The 20951-nt window shown below is 46.2% G+C and overlaps 1 protein-coding gene and 1 long non-coding RNA gene across 3 annotated transcripts; both read left to right on the top strand.

The window, feature by feature from the left end:
• Positions 1 to 1945: 1945 nt before the first annotated feature.
• LOC126505566 (uncharacterized) lies at positions 1946 to 20827 on the top strand. Of its 2 annotated transcripts, none has more exons than XR_007592932.1 (5): positions 1946 to 2069; positions 13091 to 13208; positions 15213 to 15462; positions 19239 to 19412; positions 19917 to 20827. It is a non-coding gene; the product is annotated as an uncharacterized lncRNA (long non-coding RNA). The 2 variants fall into 2 exon arrangements; XR_007592933.1 differs by having other exon boundaries at positions 19936 to 20827.
• On the top strand, positions 10257 to 10925 carry LOC126505564 (60S ribosomal protein L10-like). Its single transcript, XM_050148656.1, has one exon. It carries the CDS (start codon positions 10272 to 10274, stop codon positions 10908 to 10910), a length of 639 nt encoding a protein of 212 aa, XP_050004613.1. The 5' UTR covers positions 10257 to 10271; the 3' UTR covers positions 10911 to 10925.
• Positions 20828 to 20951: the final 124 nt, after the last annotated feature.

Below are 20951 nucleotides of genomic sequence, written 5' to 3' on the forward strand. Positions count from 1 at the left end.
CTCTTATTCAATGAACCGAAATAACCACACACAGATAAGCAAAGGAGACTTTGTTCAAATAAAAAGCCCAGAGCAGACTCAAAAGATATGAGAAGCTCAGGGTGAAAATGGCCCCAAGAGAGAAGGCACTCAAGGGTCTGGGCACTGTTTGAAGCTTCCTTTTATGGGGTTCAAAAGGAGGAGGAGTTTGATTGCTAAGGGGCAGAGTGTAAGCATTTCTGTGCTTTTTTTTTTTTTAACAGAATTGGATTATGTAAGCCTTCCTGCTCACAGGACATGTCCTTTCCTATGAACCATCTGATTTCAGTCGTGTGCACACCCAATTAGACAAAGGCAAAAGAACAGATAGAGATTTCTTCCCAAAGGTTCCTAAGAAGGAAACCAAAAAAGAAAAAGACATAGTTTGCTTTATTAAACATGTGCCCCAAACCAGCATAGGCTGAACTGGCCCACTGCCCCATAACCATGTCGCAGGATTGTTTGAATACAAACAGGTACTACCAGGGGATTGCTAAGGGGAACAACTTATCCCATTGTTTAAAACATGTGTATGTACAGCTTGATGCAAGTATAGGTCCTCACAGGTCACCAGGAACAGTGTTCAGAGTGGGGGTTTGTACATAGGATATACAGGCGAGGGTCTCAGGCTGCAAAGACACATTCTAAGCCAAGAAGAGTCCTGGCTTCCTTGCCTAACCATGTCTTAAACAAGCCACGCCAGATAACATTTCAAGTAAGGCAAGATATAAGGGCAATATTTTAGAGAAAGTGGGTTGGTTTTGCTGTTGTTATTTTGTCTTTTTAAAAAAAGGAGGATAGAAAGACAGGATAATTATGGGGACATGGGAAAGAGAAGGTGTCTCTCACCCAAGGGTCCAGTTAAAGATTTTTTTAAAATTTGTTTTTATTTTATGTGCATTGGTGTTTTGCCTACCGGAGTTACAGACAGTTGTGAACTGCTATGTGGATGCTGGGAGTTGAACCCGGGTTCTCTGGAAGAACAGCCAGTGCTCCTAACTTCTGAGCCATCTTTCCAGCTCCCAGTTAAAGACTCGTAACACTCTGTAAAAACAGCTAACAAAGCATTAACGTGCCTTCCGCTTAGAGCAGCCGTTCTCAACCTGGGGGTCACAACCCCTTTGCAGGCACATATCTGATATAAACACATTCTGATCATAACTAGCAGAGCTACAACTATGACGGAGCCATGAAATGACTTTATGGTTGGGGATCACAGCATGAAAACTGCATTAAGGGGTCACAGCATTAAGAAGGTTGAGAAGCACCAGCGTTAGGCTATTTTATGGTGGTTTATAACCTTGAGTACTGTCTCACTGTTTCCTCAGACACCATCGAAAACAAAGCTGCTACTTTACCTCCAGTGAGGATGTCATCCCTCTCTCCCTCCCTTCCTCCCTCCCTCTCCACTTTGTCCCTCCCTTCCCTCCCTCCCTATGACTTGAACTTTTATTCTGACAAGTGCCCCTCAGGACCCTTCCAATAGTCTCTTTTGGGTTTCTTAGCTAGCTACTCTGGAGATATTAATACAACAACGTGAAAACTCACCCAAATCCTGTCAAGAGTTGTGGATCCGCGTCCAAGGGCACCTGCTGAGGTCCCCAGAAGCTTGTGTCACCGGGCAAAGACTTGCACCGGGGACATATGATAAAGAAATAGAAAAGTCTGCCAAGAAAGAGAAGGCCACTCCTGGGAATGGGAGTGGCCTAGTGAGCCTGGAAGAGGCACGTGCTGAAAGCATGAAGCCAAAGTCTCATGACGATTTACATAGCACTGGCCTCTCTTCTATTCCAGCCTGCGTTTTTCTCACAACTGCTGTTTGTTACCCTGGTAGGGAAGGGTTTCCAGGCTTTTTGGTCAACTGGCTTCCTTCACATGTTTTTTGTTTGTTTTGTTTTGCTTTTCAAGACAGGGTTTGTCTGTGTCGCCCTGGTTATCCTGGAACTCACTCTGTAGATTAGGCTGGTTTGAACTCAGAGACCCACCTACCTCTGCTTCGAATGCTGGGATTAAAGGCGTGCGCTGCCACCACGTGGCTCATCTTTTTGAAGGTATTTTCTGCATGTATATATGTACAGGGTATGTGTGCATGCGTGTATGCATGTTCAAATATGTAGGGCACAGTGTGGGCAAGTGTGCATGCATTTTTCTCCCCTTCCCTGCTCTTCCACTGTGACCCCAGTGACAGTGTGAAAATCAGAAGCTGCAGCCCCTCCATGAAGAAGCCCAGAGCCGTGCCTTAGGTGTAACCCACTTTCTCCAGAGCACCTCTCCTAACACCTGTGCTTAAGCCTATACTAAAGTATCATTACTAAACCCCAACGCTGCTTCATAAAATGGCTTGTCCTGAAATTATTTTCTGTGTCAGAGTTAGAAATTCCAGTTTGGCCTGAGTTGAGGTCCCTAAAGGTCTAGGGGAACAAACTCTTCAGTCTGCTATAGGTGGGGAGCTGTACCTCCTGCCCGTGTCCGAAAATGCTGGTATTTCAAGACAGGCTCTCTGCTGTAGCCCAAGTTGGGGGTTGAACTCACTGTGTAACCAGGGCTGGTCTTGAACTCCTGATCCTCCTGCCTCTTGCTGGAATTTTAGGAGGGCACAACTGTGCCCAGCCTCCTAAGAGCTTCGAGGGCCTCTGTCTGGAGCGTTACAGGTCAGGAGGATAAGAGGTCTTTATTGCTCTAGTTTCTATGGGAGCTGAGCTGGTATTTTTGAAAGACAGGCAGCCACGGTGGCCCGTACTCTGTCCAGTGAGTCATTTTTTCTTAACATTTCTTGGCCTGGATGGTATCTGCAATTGCATTACCGTGACCTTACTTGAGGACACAGTTACTCAATGTCTTGGGGGACAAGTTGTGTGACAGCGTAGTAGGACACGTGACAGTCCCATGCAAAGCGTTCTGGAGCAGGTCGGAACCAGTCACCTGTGTGTGCCTACAGATTTCTTGGCAAACTCTAGGACCTTCACGTCCAAGTACTGGCCTATTTGTAGGACTTGATACCAAACTCCCCGCTCCACACCCCCCTTTCCTGAGGACTATGGGTCCCTAGCCAGAAGTCACTTGGACAAAATGTCCCAAACCTCTGAATAGCCATTGTTCTCAGATAGAGAATTTGTAAGTCAATTGTGTGGAACGGAAGGCATGTGCTCAGATAAATAAAGCCATGTATAATCTTTGTTATTCGAGACAGCCCTAAAGAACTCCTTGTGCCCCTGTACAATGGTGACCAATCGGCCTCATGCCTCGGCACCCTGTAATGAGAGAGGTCTGTGCCACAACCCTAGGGCCTTGATGTGGCTGCCTGGGACTGGGTAGAGGCCAGTGGGAGAAAGAGGGTGGCCAGACCTAAAGGGAGGCAAAATCTGGCTCAGTCTTCAGTGGCCCCCAGGGTAGGCCTGTCCCCTTTAGTTTTTCTGTCCTTTTGAAGTCCCTAAGGTCTTTGTCCTGGAATGATAATGGTAAAGAGTTCCTGTTTTTCAGTCCCTGGCTCTTAGAAAAGACCAAGGTCAACATTAGGAAGAAAATTAGATTTCAGGGGTGCAAAGAACCAGACATATCTAGATGCCCAAGAACAACTTGCTGTTGAGTCCCCTCAGGCTATGGAGGCAATGGGGGGGCTGTTTCTTTTCAACATATTTTGCCTTTCTCTAAAAGACTAGATGATTAAAATCATACCTCTTCCATCTGATTTTTCTCAACCGACAGCCTTACAAGTGACTAATTTTTAAAATTATCATTAATTATTGTTATTATTTTCTTTGAGACAGATTCTCCTTCTGTAACCCAGTCTTGCCAAAAACTTGTGACAGTTCTTGTAAATTCAACCAGTCAAGAATAAGACCACAACTTAAAGCCAAATTGGAAGCAAGCTTTAAATAAATACTCTCTAGGTGAATGGGTTCTAACCAAGTCCATCACTGAGTTTCTGATGGAGGAGGGTACAGAAAATGGCCCCAATCAGGGTGTACAACAGTTTAAGAATTTCCCATCAGTTCCAATCAGGAGCAAGCATACATCCTGATGTACCTCTAGACTACATCCAATCAGGGGCAAGCATATATCCTGACACATTTCCTGCCTGTGAACCCCCCACCCACACGTGATTAAGCACATCCTAGCAGATGGGTCAAACAAACTTGTTTAGGGGAGTGAGAACAAATGGCTTGTTTTCTCCCATAGACAATAGGCTCCAGTGTTTCAGGTGTTGTAAAAACCAGCAGGAGAGGGACCTTGGCAGGCCAAGGGGCCACACTACAGGTGAGAGCCCACTGCCAGTGAGGGACAGACACCCCATACAGTACCTCCTGCCTACATGTGATCAAGCATAGCCTATGTAATTGGGGCAGCCAAGCTTTTTTACAGAAGAGAAAACATGTGACTTGTTATCTTACATGAACAACCACCCCCAACATTCCAGAAAGTCATCTGTCCTTGGGCACGTAGGGTGTACAGGTTAGAGAAGCTGTTCCCAACCTTTTTGGGGGGTTGGAGGGCCCTTTCACAATGGTCGAATATCAGATATCCTGCATATTATATATTTACATAAAAATTCTTTTTTCATTTATTTTTTGAGACAAGGTTTCTCTGTGTAGCCCTGGCTGTTTTTCAAGAGAGGGTTTTTCTGTAGCTTTGAAGCCTGTCCTGGAACTCCCTCTGTAGACCAGGCTGACCTTGAACTCACAGATCTGCCTGCCTCTGCCTCCAAGTGTTGGGACTAATGGTATGTGCCACCATTGTTAGCATTCAGGCTATGTCGGTCTGTTCGTCTATCTCTCTTTTCTCTTCTGCTGCTCCGGTCCCCATACACACACAAAGAAAAAAGAAACAGAAAAAAATATAGGAAAGCTAAGGACATAGAAGAATGAGAGGAAGAGAGAGAGAGAGAGAGAGAGAGAGAGAGAGAGAGAGAGAGAGAGAGAGAGAGAGAGAGAGAGAGAGAATATCCAGGGGACATGAGAAGGGAAAAAGAGCTTACTTGCCTAGAGCATCTTGAGGAAGAAAAGCAAAAATTCCTTTAAAAAAAACTCCCCCTTCCCAGCTGTAAACCTGAACTTTTCTATGGATTGCATCTTACAGTAAGAGCCATGTCTTAAACTCCTTTATAACTCTAACGGCTTCTGGTTTTAGTTTATTAGATTGTAATCCCATCCAAGATAGCTCCAGAGTCAATTTATAATCAATCTCAACTGTCAAAACAAGAAACAGAGACAAGGAAGGGAGATGTGATAGTCTGAAAGTAATTGGACCCCAGAAGCTCAGAGGGAGTGGTACTGTTAGGAGATGGGTGTGGCCTTGCGGAAGGAAGTGTGTCATGGTGGCAGCAGGCTTTGAGGTCTTCTATGCTCAAGCTATACCTAGTTCAGTTCACTTCCTGTTTTCTGTGAGTCAAGATGTAGGACCCTCAGCTCCTTCTCCAGCACCATGTCAGCTTGCATGCTGCCATGTGGCTCCATGATGATAATGAACTAAGCCTCTGAAAATGTAAGCCACTCCCATTAAATGTTTCCTTTATAAATGCTGTTGTGGTCATCGGTGTTTCTTCACCCTGACTAAGACAGATGGGGTCCCCAGAAAGTCATTAAACAATGAGATTCCAAAAGGGCTTCTCAGATCTCAGACACACAGTCCCTTCTAGGCCTGAAATGTAGCTCCTGGAGAAGCCCACACCCATGCTGCGGGCTGTGCCTTATGTTCTTCTCAGCACTTCTTCAGCACATGTGCTTATAAATATATCAAAATATCATCCGTAACATTCTAAGCTCTGACTAGTCCATCCGGAATTCCTTCCAGCATCAAAGCCACAAGTCAGTTTTGTCCTGAATTAGGTCCTTAAAGTGGAGGGGAACTCCTCAAGCTGTGTCTCAGTCCCCATATTGCTGATAGCATCAGGGCTTTTCAAGGACCACTAAGAGAATGCTCCTTCCTCCTATTCAAAAGAGTATCTCGGACTCTGAGTGGAGCCATGACATTCCAACTGGCTTAAGACGTAAGATCACAAAGGTGTACTGCTGTCCCTGCCTTATGAGTTAGTCCAACAGGGCCTGCCAGGACAGGAAACTATCCCTCAGGAAAGCTGAAACACTGGAAGCAAACTCTAATAAAATGGTCCTCGAGTTTCCTTCTGCATCCTTTTAAAGCTCTTTTATTAAGGAGATTAAGAACCTGCAAAAGGGAACCTGTGTTCCCTAGACACAGGAAGCCCATGTTTTGCTACCAAAGCCATTGTTGGCATTAGGGTCAGAGTTGGGGCCCTTCCAGCCCCAGCAGGCCAGGCCCAGTCAACTGTCCTTTGCAGGCCAATTCAAGACTCAAGGTAATAATAAAAAGCTGAAAGAGGTGATTTATTCAACAGCACCACATTGCAATGGGAGACAAAGAGGTTCACTGATCCCCCCCCCCCCCCCCAACAGTCTTGAGAACCCTGGTGCTGGTTTCAAGTTTGAATAGAAAGACTCAGGGCAAGGAATCTGGGCCAAGGTGGGGCCTGCCACGACCAGAGACTCTCCTGTAAGGTGGACCTTGGCCAATGTGGGGCCTGCTGTGACCAGAGACTCTCCTGTGACGTGGTCAGACAAATGGTTAGAACTGTGTTTCTTTCCAGTGGAGAAGCTGCACCAGGCTCCCTGCCTCTTCTTGTTCCCAATGTGAGATTCCTGGGGGATATTCTGATGTCTTGGGATCCATTGCTTTAACAGTCTGCTAGACAAAGAGAAGGCACAATATCTTCATTCCTGCCAGGATGGTTCTGAAACTCTCTGACATTAGCCAGCTTATGGGTAGCCAAGTTTCTGCACCAAACTGTGGGCTGTTGCAGGGGTCAGTTAATTCCCTAAGGGGATGCAGAACTCTCACAGTCCTGGAGCTGAAAAGAGTCTCTAAAACACATCTAATTTTCCTCCTGGCTCTGCGCTCTGCTGGATTATCCTAGACAATGAAAGACTTCTAATTTTTTAGGTTCCTCCAGGGAATGAAGTCGGTGACTCTCAGCGACCTGTCTTGGTAACAGATAACTACTCTGTTGACAGCCGTCCTTTATTCCCACCTCTGGGTCTTTGGTTTAAAAAGGGGGAAAAAAACCTGGCAAGAAAAAAAAAAAAGGTGTTTTTCACTACTTTGCCAGATAAAGCGATAAAGAAAAGAGAGAGGAAGAGAAAAGGGACTTACTTGTGATTATTGGGTCAACTCATAACAGTCCGTAGCAGAACTGACACTTTCAGCCAGATGGGCTCAAATATGGTTTTTAAAGTGCTTTCTCTTCTCTCTAGCACCTAAGCCTTCCAGGATGCAGAGGGCAGGCCGAGCTGGCACCAACTCTAGGAGCACCTAGAAAAGGAGCGGCCTGTGAGCCCTCTGGGTTCGTCAAGGCTCCCAGCAGTCAGCCGTGAGAACTAGGGCTGCAGTTCTGTCCTGATTTGAGATTATACAGCCGCACCTTGAGACCCATCAGAAAGTCAAGTGATTTGTACAAATTAGCATGATCTTTGGGTGTGGCTTCTGTTTTTGTTTGTTTTTTCCTTGTGTTTTTTGTTCATTTATTTTTAAGATTATTATTTAGTTATGTTTCTTCTTTCCTTCCTCCAAACTTTCCAATATACACCCCCTACTCTTTCAAATTCACGGCCTCTCTTCGTCAATCGCAATTCCATGCATAAGTGTGTTTGTACACACACACACACACACACACACACACATTCCTAAACGTAACCTGTTGAGTCCATATGATGTTACACATATGTCTCAAGGCTGACCACTTGGCACTGGACAACCAGCTGGTGTGCTCTTCCCTGATGCTCCCAACTTTACTTGGTTGCCTGTAGTTCTTCGCGTGGCACCTTCCCCACCCAGCCCCACCCTCCCACCCCCGCCACAGTTTGGCATGTTTGTTGGTGTCCTCCTTGTTCAGCTCACTTTTGGACAGCCATGTTGGTGAGACTTCATGGGTGTAACTTCTGATGTCACTAGGAGACAATCTCATAACAAACTCCCTGATCCGCTGACTCTTACAGTCCCTTGACTTTTGCCGGCAGAATAACCGGCTTTGTCCTGCTCACTCCGGCTGGGAGCTGGAACTGTGAGGCTCCTCTTGAGCTGTGGCCCTTTAGATGGATCCAGCCCTGTATGTTGTATGCTTTTTTTTTCCTTTCTTCCTTTTTTTTTTTTTGGGTTTGGTTGGTTGGTTGGGTTTTTTTGGGGGAGGGGGTTGGGTTTTTTTGCACTTTCACTGGGCTGTGTATTTTTCCAGAGCTAGACAAGCCAGATCAAAGATGCATGCTGTAAGAAATAGACTGAGAGGGTCCATTCTCAGTATGAGATGGGCTTCGAGTTTATGAGAACAGCAGATATGCAGGAGGCACTAGGCCCCTCTCTTCCCTAGCTGGCAGCCGATGCCTGCTTATCTCAGAACTCCAAGGGCTGGAAAGTTATACGTAGTCTGCTACATGATTGAGCCCATGATCAGAAATGGGGCATTTTCTGATCATTAATCATAATATAAACCTTTGTGAGCCGGGCAGTGGTGGCGCACACCTTTAATCCCAGCATGGGGGGTGGGGCAGAGGCAGGCACATCCCTGTGAGTTCGAGGCCAGCCTGGTCTACAGAGCTAGTTCCAGGATAACTGGAGCTGTTATACAGAGAAACCTTGTATAAACCAAACCAAACTAAAACAAACCAAACCAAAACGCCTGTGTGTCTTAAACTCACGAGCTGAGGGATTAAAGAAGACAAGTGTCTGCCTGTGGGAGATAGCAGAAATTCTCGGGGGGGGGGGGCAGGCTTTGAAAAACAATGTCTTGTGTCAATCAGCACGCCAGCATTTTTGACCTTTTCTCTGCACTGCATCCTTCTGTGAAATGGCGTATTAAAAACTCCTCCAGCCAGGTGTGTGGTGGTGCACACCTTTAATCCCAGCACTCAGAAGACAGAGGTGGTGTATCTCTATGAGATAGAGGCCAGCCTGGTCTACCTCACAAGTTGCAGGCTAGCCAAGGCTACACAGGGAGACCCTGACTTGAACACACAAACCTGCTTCATTTTTACTGGTCTCTTGAATTTTTTATTATGCTTATATTATTTCCTAAGGCTAAGTCTAGGAGTCAGGTTTGCCCACCCCACCCAGGTCCCCCTTAAATCTTCCCCTGACATGAGCCCATTTGAGCATAATGGATTAAACACTGTTCCAGACTCTTTAGGGATGGGCTATTTTCATGGACTTAGGTAGCTAACGCAGGACAGGTTGTGGTTCCCTCTTCTAGCTCTAACCTTGAGTGTGCAGACGTGGGAGAAGAACTTTAGATCCCATCTCAGGTTTATGAAAACAGGAGATAGAGATAAATCAGGTAGGGCAGGGACTCCAGGCGGAGGCTCTCAGAACATCCTGGCTTTAGGCCAGGAACACCAGGAGAGAAAGTTCTGGTTCCTGCTCCCTTATCTCCTCTGCTTGCCTGGAAGTCATAGGTGACTGAAACTGAGAGGGGACGTGGAATATCCCTTTACATTGTGTGAATATATGTCACTGTAATTGGTTTAATAAGGAAACTGACTGGCCTATAGCAAGGCAGAATAAAGCTAGGCAAGAGAACCAGACTAAGAGAATGCTGGGAAGAAGTGGGAGGAGTCTCGGGAGTCATCAGGCAGACGTGGAGAGAAGCAAGTTGAACGTGCTTTGTTGAAAAAAGTACTGCCATGTGGTAGAGGCTAGAACACGAATAAAACATAGGTTAATTTAAGATGTAAAAGTTAGTTCGTACCAAGCTTAAGCTATCAGCTGAGCGTTTATGGTTAATAATAAGTCTCTGTGTGAGCTGACTGGCAGGACAGAAAAATCCACCTGCGAGGGTTGGACACCTGCGTTGGCCAGCTGCACTGACCGGCTCACTTTGGTTTCTGCCATGGGTCCTTGACAAAGCCCAAGAGCAAAAACTCAATGGTCCCCACTTCGAAGGACCCCTCCTCTCACCCAGGATTCTGTTTGCTCTCTCTGCGGCTGCCACCTATGCACTGTAGTAAACTTGCCTCGACAATTCATTCTGTGGTCCAGGAGTGTCATCCTTCAAACTCGTGAGATGAGAACCTAAAAAGCACGGATTCAGGATGACTTTTGTGGTTAAGTTTTCCGGGACTCTAGCCCCTCAAGCGAAGCGTACCAGGTTCAGAATAAGGCTGTTACTCTTAGAGACACCCCAAAACATCTGTTATCAAGACCTGTTGTAGTCTCTTTTCCTCCGGCGCGCTACCGACGGTCCTATTGTCATCATGGGTCGCGCCCGGTGTTACCGGTATTGTAAGAACAAGCCGTACCCAAAGTCTCACTTCTGCCGAGGTGTCCCTGATGCTAAAATCCGCATCTTTGACTTGGGATGGAAGAAGGCAAAAGTTGATGAATTCCCGCTTTGTGGCCACATGGTGTCAGATGAATATGAACAACTCTCTTCCAAAGCTCTGGAGGCTGCCCGTATTTGTACCAACAAATACACGGTAAAGAGTTGCGGCAAGGATGGCTTTCATATTCGAGTGAGGCTTCACCCCTTTCATGTCATCCGAATCAACAAGATGTTGTCCTGTGCTGGGGCTGACAGGCTCCAGACAGGCATGCGTGGTGCCTTTGGGAAACCCCAGGGCACAGTGGCCAGGGTTCACATTGGCCAGGTCATCATGTCCATCCGCACTAAGCTGCAGAATAAGGAACATGTGATTGAGGCTCTTCGTAGAGCCAAGTTCAAATTCCCTGGCCGCCAGAAGATCCACATCTCAAAGAAATGGGGCTTTACTAAGTTTAATGCCGATGAATTTGAAGACATGGTTGCTGAGAAGCGACTCATTCCTGGTGGCTGTGGGGTCAAATATATTTCTAATCATGGTCCCCTGGACAAGTGGCGAGCCCTACACTCCTGAGGGCTTTCACGGTGCTCTCCTGTACCCTACCAAATCATGTTCAGTAATAAATCTCACATCCAGTCTGCTTAAAAAAAAAAAAAAGACCTGTTGTAGTGTGCAGTTACTCCAAGTTTTTATGTGCATTGTTTTTTACTTGCTTGTATGTATGTGCACCAAGTATTCCTACACACATGCATGTTTGTGTACTATGTGCATGCCTGGTGTCCGTGGAAGCCAGAAGAGCATCAGATCCCCTTGGATTGGAGTTACAGATGGTTGTGAGTTGCCATGTGAGTGTGGGGAGTGGAGAGATGCCTTTGATGCAGGTGCCCAGGGAGTTGGAGCCACCTGATATGGGTGTTGGGAACCAAACTTGGGTTCTCTGTGAAAATAGAATGCATCCTTAACCACTGAGCCAGCTCTCCACCCTGTCCCCACTGTTTCTTTCTAAGCTGGTAGAGAGGGTGAGTGCCACAAAGGGAAGTCCTGTCTAAGAGAAAAAGGTGACTTAGGATGACTTATAGTGTAGAGTGAAGTCTTGGCACAAAGACTAAGAGGCCAAAGAGCAGATTATGAAAGAGAGCTAGGATCTCACATCATGATCCTGCCTGCTCCAAAGCAAACATGCCAAAGCATTGCTATTTGATTTTACTTATCTTTGGTGCTAAGGACAGAGCTTGATGCATGTTAAGCAAGTGCCCCACTTCTGAGCCACAAACCCACCAACACTTAAGAGTTTTATTTATTTTTAAGTTTTAAAATGATCTTTTATGTGCATGGATGTTTTACCTGCATGTATGTCTGTGTACTATGTGTGTGCAGTGCCAGGTAAGACCAGAGGTGGGTGTTGGATCCTCTGGGACTAGTGCTACAGGCGACTGATCATGCGCCACTATCCAGGGTAGGGAATTGGACCCAGATCCCCTAGAAGAGCAGCCACGGAGCCAGCTCTCCAGCCCCGACTTGCAAATTAGAAGACGCCTCACACTCCTAATATTCAAGGAATTGATGGCAAGACAGTTCCCTTCCTGTGAACTTGGGAGAAGTGGGCTCACGGAGTGTGCCCACAGCTCTGGTATAAACTATCTCCTATAAGGGACTTCTAGAACCTGCTGAATTTATTGAGTGTTTAGTGAGCTACCTCTAGCCCTAGACATCGGCTCTCCACACTCAGCCTCCTTCTCTTAGCTTCAGAATGATCTCAATCTACTAACTTCAGGTTTTTGTTTATCTGGCTCAGTTCCACCTGTCTGGTAACTTCAGACTTGGGGTCTCAGTCCCCTTGGCCGGGTACTCCTATCAAGCAAACGTTCTCCCTCACTCTTTTCTTTTAAAATCGCATTGGCAAGAAGGCAAGATGACAGAACCCAGCCAGAGACTGAGGGGAGAACAGGGATTTCAGGCTTCAGGTAGCTGCATGCTTTCATTATGCAGAAACTCCCTGAAGAACAGAGACTGGAGTCCATCCTGAGGACTTTTTCGTAAGGCAAAAGTTGTTGCTTAATCTGGGTCCCAGTCAGCCTGTGGGAAGTGTGTAGGTGATGGTGAGATGCGCCCTTGCAGAAGTACAGAGAGCATTATGCAAGACGTGCAAACAGTGGGCACGGAGTGAGCACTTGGTAAGCATGGCTGCAATCTGCCTGCTGGCTGAAAGACAACCTTCGAGCCTACAAACCATACAGACGCCTGGAGAAAGGGACTTAGGGACAGAGAACAAGACCACCACCCATGGCTAAGCACGCTCCTAGCACACACCAACTTCACTGGCAGGTGATCCACTGTGATCTTTGCTTAAAAACAAAAAACGGGTTAGGGAGATGGTTCACTTGCTGACAAGTTTGACAACCTGAGTTCAACCCCCATGATCCACATAACAAGTTACAGGCCATCCAGGACTATCCACAGTGAGACCATGTCAAAAAAAAAAAAAAGAATCTTTTAAATTTATTTGATAATTCCATACATGTATACAATGCAATTTTGGGTCTTTTTGAGACAGGGTTTCTCTGTGTAGCCCTAGCTGTCCTGGAACTCACTCTGTAGACCAGGCTGACTGAACAATCAAGAGATCCACCTGCCGCTGCTTCTGAAATGCCAGGATGAAAGGCGTGCACCGCCAAGTGGCATAAAATGCATTCTTACTAATTTTATCCATGTCCTCTCTTCTCCCCCTCCCCCTCTACCTTCCCCACCCCCAGGACGACCCATTTTCACACTCACATCTTGTGTTTTGTTGTGTGACCCTCTGAGTCTAACCAAGGCCATCTGTGTGACCATGGGGTTGGAACTATCCATTGGAGACTGACCAGCTTCTCGGTAGGTCTACAACAGAAGATACTGACTCTCCATCTCCTATGAAGGCCCCGCGAGCCTCTTCTGTATCCGTGATTGACTGCTGACAGGCCATTCTTATACAGGCCTGGTGCAGGGAGATGCTGAGAATTTATGATGGCGATGGCCGTGTCATGCCCAGAAGATGGTATTTTACAGCCCTTCTCCCTGTCTTTCGGCTTTTACATTCTTTTCACCCCTAAACTTTAGAGAGGAAGGCATAAATGTCTTACTTAGGGCTGACCATTCAACTGTCACTTAGTCTAGGTACTTGAAACTGCTCAACTTTTTTTTTTTTTGAAAAAAAAAAAAAATTCCTGCCTCCTCCCAGCCTCCCATTTCCCTCCCTTCTCCTCCCGCCCCTCCCTACCCCCTCCCCTCACTCCTCTCCCCCTCCCTCTCCAGTCCGAAGAGCAGTTAGGGTTCCCTGCCCTTGTGAGCTACAAAGATATAACTAGAGCTAGTGGCACAGCGACACTCGGTGGACAAAAGTAGAATTGCATGCTAGTCCCATGTGAGTATTGGGATCCCAACATTGAGCCATTCCAAGGGCCCAGGTTCCCTGTTACCTAGTTAGATCTATTCAAACCTTCCTTAGCGAGTTCAATAAACACCTGGGAAAGGTCACACTGAATTCTGTGAGCGGGTATAGCTATTCCTTCTTCACAGCCACGTCCTTTCTGCCCACAGCCCAAGAGGAAACTTGGACATTTGTTCTCCTTAAAGAACAGAAGGAAGGGGACATGTTATTTTAGTTGGGACTAGCATGTATGAGGTCCTAGGTCAGACTCTGGCACCAGAAGGAAAAAATGGACAAAAGAAAACCAAGTGTGTGTGCCACACACCTATTATAAGGCTGGGTGGTAGCAAGTTCAAGACCAGCCTGAGTTACAGAAAAATCCTGTCTCAAAGTAGCAAGAGCAGAGAGGACTAGCCAGAGTGTCAGCAAGTTTCCATGTGCTCGGTCTAGCTCCCTGGGAGTTACGATTTGCAGAGAATGCTTAGCAATCTTGTATTTCTTCTCAGTAGACTGACTGAAAACAGCTAGAGAAAAATATGGAGAACTATCATAGCTTGGATACAGAGTGTCTCCACAGTTCATTTGTTGGAACTCACTTGGTCTCAGCTGCTGCTGGTGTGTAGGGAAGCTGTAGAAACTGGGAGGGGTGGAATCCTGTGGGGTGGGACTTGAATTTTATAGTTTAGCCTGCCCCTGTTCTCTCTGATTCCTGGTCCATAGCGATGTGAGCAAGCCGCCTCATACGGCAGCTGCCACAGCCTCAAGCTGTTCCAAACCATGAGCCAAAACAAATCCTCCTTTAAGGTGGCCACAACAGGAAAAGAATTCATACACTGCCAAAGAAAAAAATCACCTTTAAATCGTTTACGATAATAAAAGTTCTTTCAAATAGAGTCCACAGGAAAATTAATACATTTGCAAGATTTTTTTTTCCACTCTCAAATTTCCATGTTATTTTATTTGAGACAGGTTCTGTAGTACAGGCTGGTCTTAGTAGCTCTCCTGCTCCAAATACTGTGATTCACTACTGCAGGCAGAAATACAGAGGAGGTTACAGACAGCACTCTGCTGTTTGTGCTAGACCAAAACCAGTGCACACCTCAGCATTAAGTTGAGAGGCTACTGGGGCTGGAGGTGGCTGGGGGTGTGGCTCAGTGGTAGAGCTCCTGTTTGGCACAGGTGAGGCACTGGGTCCCATGCCCAGCATTGAAGGAGGAGGAGGAAGGAGAAGGAGGACCAGTGAGATGGCTTAGCAGGGAAAGGTGCTTAGTGGCTAAGAGCACTGGTTGCTCTTCCATAGGACCTGAGTTCAATTCCCAGCAACCACATGGTGGTTCAGAACCACCTGTAATGGGATCTGATGCATCTTTCTGTTGTGCAGACCTACAGGAAGACAGAGCACTCATATAGAATAAATCTTTTAAAAAATTTTCAATTATAATTGGACTGAATCTACGATCTTTTCCCAGGGATCACAAACTCTATAACATTTGGAGGCCCCAGCAAGATCTCTGGGAGACCGAAGACTGGGGACCAGAATAGGCCCCAGAGGGAGCAAGTCTAAAGTGGACTTCATAGGCCCCGGGGAGCCCAGACTACAAGCCACCCCAAACATGCAAACTGAAAGTAAGAACTGGCAGCCAATATGCTTCTGAGGCTGAGACTGATTGCTGAGATGCTCTGTTCTGTTTGGAGTCTGGGCATTTGAAGAGGCAAAAGGTAAGACTGTGGACCCAGGTTCTGGGGCAGATTTTACCGTCCTGATTCTGTGTGTCGTACTGTCCCTTCCCATTGTCCCTGTTGTCTGTTGTACTGTCCCTTCCCATTGTTCCCTGCTGTCTGTTGTACTGTCCCTTCCCATTGTTCCCTGCTGTCTGTTGCATTTGTGGTTTTTTTTTGTTTGGTTGGTTTTTTTTTTTTTTCGAGACAGGGTTTCTCTGTGGTTTTGGAGCCTGTCCTGGAACTAGCTCTTGTAGACCAGGCTGGTCTCGAACTCACAGAGATCCGCCTGCCTCTGCCTCCCAAGTGCTGGGATTAAAGGCGTGCGCCACCATCGCCCGGCCCTATTTTCTTTGTTTTAACAAATAAAACTTGCCTGAAGATCAGAGTGTAGAGCTAAGCCACTAGAGGCCAGTGAGTGGTGGCACACACCTTTAATCCCAAAATTTGGGAGACACAGGCAGAAGGACCTCTGTTAGTTCAAGGCCACCCTGGGCTGCATGAGAATGAATCTGTCTGAAAGGGAAACAAAGCTCACACAAAGGTGATCCCAGTACTTAGGTTTCCATATCTTTAATCCCAGGGAGGTGGAGACAGGAGTGATATGGCTGGGTGGAGAGAGGAATATAAGGCAGGAGGAGACAGGAGCTCAGAGCAGTCTGAGGTTTGGTGAAAACAATTGCAGTCTGAAGCAGTCTGAGGAGGCAGTCTGAGGACCGGATTGCCCCTTAGGTCTGAGCATTGGTAAAGTCTCTCTAGTGGCTGGCTGCACTGCTTCTCTGATCTTTCAGCTTTCACCCCTTAATATCTGACGCTGGGTTTTTATTATTGAGAACAATTAGAATTCATGCTACAGATAACGTTATTAAAAAGCTGGCTCTGGAGTTGGGGTATGGCCTCCCTCCTCCGGTCCAAACATGATTGTTCAAATATTTCCTCCAAAATATCTATGTAGGTTAGGAGGCCATCTGACTCTAGAACAGTGAGAAAAAACAAAACCGCAAAAATATAAATATATAATATAAAATAGCCAAAATACCAACTTCCTGTACTTTAAGATTGTAAGCTTATTAGATATCATTAGAAGCCTATAAAGTAAAAATCGGTAAAGAAAACAAAAACAACCTGATGCCAACATTATCTGAGTTCCTATAAATATATCATTTTTATAGTTTTCTAATGACCTCCAGGTTACAGACACTTAAATTATTCTGAAGCTGAATAAATTTATAAGAAAAAATACTTACTAAGTGTTTCAGATTGTCTGCCTCTACCTGCAGACACACAAACTGGTTATAAAGTAAAATGAAACCCTCTGTCTGAAATCTCTCAGTAATAACTCTAGATATGCCTGCTTAAAATGATCAGACTTGGACTCACTTAAAGTTAATATTCCTTCCAAATAAAGGAGATAGGCAAAGTAATGGAGCCTTCAATCGGACATCCAGTCACTCCTCCCAAGCTGGTCCATGCAAATAGGCCATCATTGCAGGAGGCCTCCTGCTCTGGAGAGACTGCGAAATACAGGCAAAAGCTAAGAATAGGGAGGGAGACCCCCATGCAGCAAGGAGAAAGCTGTTCTACACACTGGGAAAAAGCTCAGACTTTGCTTCATACCCTTAGGGAAAAAATCTCACAACAAATGGAAAGCTTCTTTGTTACTGTTATGTCTCATGTTATTTAAATCTTGTAATCAAAAAGGATTTATATAAAAATAAGGATGGCTAAATATAATTAAAAATGCCTAGCTCTTTGACTCGTTTTCCCTTTTTTGGTTCTTGTTTCCAAAAGAAAATGTTCCCTCATTCAAGGCTATAGATATTCAAAACTTTTTATTGGAATCTGTTAAAACCATTTCATGGCGATGGGGTAAGGGGGAGGGGGGGCTTGTAAAATTTAGTTTAAAACTGTAACAAAAAAACCTATACACAGGTAATCTTAATTTGCTACTGCGTGCTTTTATATAACTCTAAACCAACTCTTGTTACCTCCTTTTTAGACTAAGGAAACAACAGATCTCCAAGATATTTTAGATTAGAATGGATTTCTGTATGAGTTTTGTCCTAAAAAAATGAGATTAAAAACAACATATGCTTCCCCAACCATCACCAGTGCCTGAGGCAGATGGGAGAGTTGGTCACGAGAGCGTAAGAAAAGACCCTGCTCTTTGCCTGGGCAGCACAGTAGAGTTAACCCTGTTGACAGAGGCAGGGGTGAGCCAGCGCTGAAGCAGTGAGCATGGGAGAGCTGTCCACGCCCTCCACGAGCTGTAACACTTGGGAGAACAGGCCCTGCACCTCTTCTGGGCAACACAACAGAGCCAACCCTGTTGATAGAGGTGTGGGTGAACCAGCCCTGCCGTGGTCAGCAAGGGAGAACTGTCCCCAGCACTCATCGGTCACGTGGCAGTGTGGGTGGGGAAGAGCCCCCTCCTTCCCACCTCCGTTCCCTATCACCTGCAACAGACAGGTGAGACGACCCTCCCACTGGCCAGTTGCAGCACTCCGGAAAGCAGGCCCAGCTCCTCACCTGGGCAGCACAGCAGAGCTGGTCGGGTAGTTGGAGATAAGTTGTGAGCAAGGAGGAGTTGTCCCCATTACTCATCTGACAAGTAACAACATGAGCTGAGGAGAGATGCGCCCCCACCTCATCAATGCCTGAGGCAGGTGCAGAAGCTAGCCCTGGGGTCATAAGAGCAGGAGGGCTTACACTGCCCCCCACCACTATAGCACTCAGGAGAGTGTGCCCTGGACCTCACCTGGGCAACACAGTAGAGCTGGCCCTGATGGCATAAGTGTGTGTGTGTGTGTGGGGGGCAATCCTGAGGGCATGAAAGCAGAACTGGCCCCGTCCCTCACTGGTTGCTACAAGGGTGAATTAGCTGGGGCAGTGCTGGAGAGCTCCCCCTAGTGGTGAGCACAGGGAAGAGCTGGCAGGCTGGCCAACACTATAGCTGCCCAGACCCAGACTCAGACCCAGACCCAGATCCAGGGTTATAAATTGGTCTGCCCTAGCATTCACCTCATCTATGAGCTGCTGGAGCATGTGAAGGGGCCTGACCCGCACACCCACAGCTGCAGGATCCCCACAACACAGGGTAACGACAGGATATCCGAGAAGAACCTCAATGGGGGTCCAGCATCGATAGTGTAGCAGAAACCAGCGGGCTCACACCACACCAATGATGCCTTGCGATGAACACTTGCAGGTAAAGATGTAAGGACAAGGATTTGCCGAGAGACTCACTGGGTCACACTGCAGCACCCATGACAAGATTTTTAATTGTTTTCCTTTTCTTTTTTTTTCTCTAAAATGTTGTTTTATCTGGGGAGGAGATTTGCAGCAGCAGAGGGTAGATGCGAAGGGACCAGGAAGTGATCGAGATCAAGATGCATAATGTAAAAGACACATTGAATAAATAAAAAGAAAGTTTAAAAAACACATGTGGTCAGATGTGGAGGGGCACACCTTTAATCCCAGCACTCAGGAGGCAGAAGCAGGCAGATCTCTGAGTTCAAGGCCAGCCTGGTCTACAAAGCAAGTTTCAGGACAGCCAGGACTACACAGAAAAATCCTGTCTTGAAAAAAAAATTCCCATGATAGAGAAAACTACTAGCTGTGAGCTCCTAGAAACAACCCTAAGGTCTCTTCCAAATAAGAGAACGGGGCACAAATGACTCCACCTTAGTTGTGGTAATGTTAACTGCTGGTAAAGAACAGTTCCATGTCTCACCTGCCATCAGGACCCTATCCAAACTGTCTCTTTGCTTTCCAAGGCAGGCCAGTCTCCCAAGGTCCTCATCCACAAAACCTCAGATCTTCTGGGCCTGGCAGCTGAAGGAGCTACCCAGTGTGGAAATGAAACACTGACTGCTGTCCTCTGTGACTGCCGAAGACTGATGCCCTCTGCCCCCAAAGACACCGTGAAGGAGCCGAGGGCAGCCTTCTAGGTAAGTCTCTGCCATTTTAATTGACACAGAAGCCATTTGGAGTATACTTCCTGCTCAAGTTTATCTTCCTTAGATCTCTGACACTGATGGCTCACTGTAGCAGTGACTGCTCTCAGGAATTAACCATCTGTGTATCCTGGTAAAAAAAAAAATAGGAAAAATGGAATTTATAAAGGTCTAGGGAAAGATTTAAGATGCACACTGTAAAGGTCTAAGGATACAGAAGCTTAAATAAGTTATGAGGGTCTAAGAAAGTAATTTAAGGTATATAAAGCTTAAGTAAGTTGTGAGGGTCCGAGAAGGTGATTTAAGGTATGTAAGTGCAAGTTACAAAGATCTAGGAGAATGATTCAAGGTATATATAAAGCAATTAAAATGTTTCAGCTTTCTATCCCTCTTGCTATACTATTATTGTATAAAGACTTCAAAGGTTCAGAGTTTTTACATTAATCAATGGAGTTAAGGTTTTCCCCGAAGCTCCTTAACTTTCCCTTCTGCTTCTAGGCTATATTTATCCCAACAGATTTCCAATCAAGTAAGGACCACAAACTGCTCCAAAGACAGTAGCCTCAGGTGGCTCTTTGAAACTAGCAAGCCCTGGACTTGCTGAAAGCAAGTAATGAGAACCAGATGCTTCTGACAAAATTGCCTACCAACGAATTGCCTACCAACGGGAGCCCCAGCTTCAGACCAGCATTCCAGACTTCCCCTCGCTAGCCCCAGGTGGTCCACAGAACCTGCACAGCAAAACAGATGTACCTGGTGCCTTCCTGGTCGTTGACTGGCATTCCAGCCTTCCTGAGTCCTGACAACAATGCCCGATTTCAGCTGAGAGGGAGTTACAGAGGAGACGATGTTGCCTCTTATCCTTAACCAAAGGCTGGGATGTTAGATCTACAGGAAACATGTTCCCCTCTGCCAAAGGGGTCATTTTCCCAGCACTGCCAAAAATGACAAACAGCCATCTCTGGTGCCTATTAGACCAAAGTGCATGCTGTCCTCCAGGCTTCTTCAGTACTACAGACCCTGAGAGTTACATAAAGGAACACCCAAGATGGGGGCTATCCATCTTGGAACTCAGCAACCATCTGTCTGAGTCCAGCCCCTGGAAGACAAGTTCCCAGTAACCTTGACTCAGTGATCCCCATCCAAAACTGTACAGCCCTGACTCTCGACTTGTTAAGCTATGACTAAATGCCTTTTTGGCTTCTGTAACTTGCTTAGGTAGATACCCAAAGATTGTCTGGGGTCACTTAACTTGGCAGAATAGACCAGTTTTTGCTTGCCTGCATAGATGTTGAAGGTCTTCTTGTGGTTTGCCCCTTTAAAAATCCTTCCCTTGCCTCCCTTCTCATGGCAATCTCAAATTCAGCTCAGAGGTTGTTCGTCCTCCTAGTAGCTAATAAATAAATCTTTATTATAATTGGATTGAATCTATGGTCTTTACTCAGGGATCACAAACTCCATCATTTCAGGATGCCATGGGTTTCCTACCAAATGAGAATGAGGAGAGATAAATGTGTACCCAAATAAGGAGAG

The sequence above is a fragment of the Alexandromys fortis genome, unplaced genomic scaffold (assembly GCF_014885135.2).
Source record: "Alexandromys fortis isolate MF-2015 unplaced genomic scaffold, M_Fortis_MF-2015_v1.1 scaffold_59, whole genome shotgun sequence".
In the NCBI taxonomy this organism is placed as follows: domain Eukaryota; kingdom Metazoa; phylum Chordata; class Mammalia; order Rodentia; family Cricetidae; genus Alexandromys; species Alexandromys fortis.

What these genes read in the sequence shown, in the direction of transcription:
- LOC126505564 (XM_050148656.1), top strand. Translation starts at nt 10,272, where the DNA reads ATGGGTCGCGCCCGGTGTTACCGGTATTGTAAGAACAAGCCGTACCCA.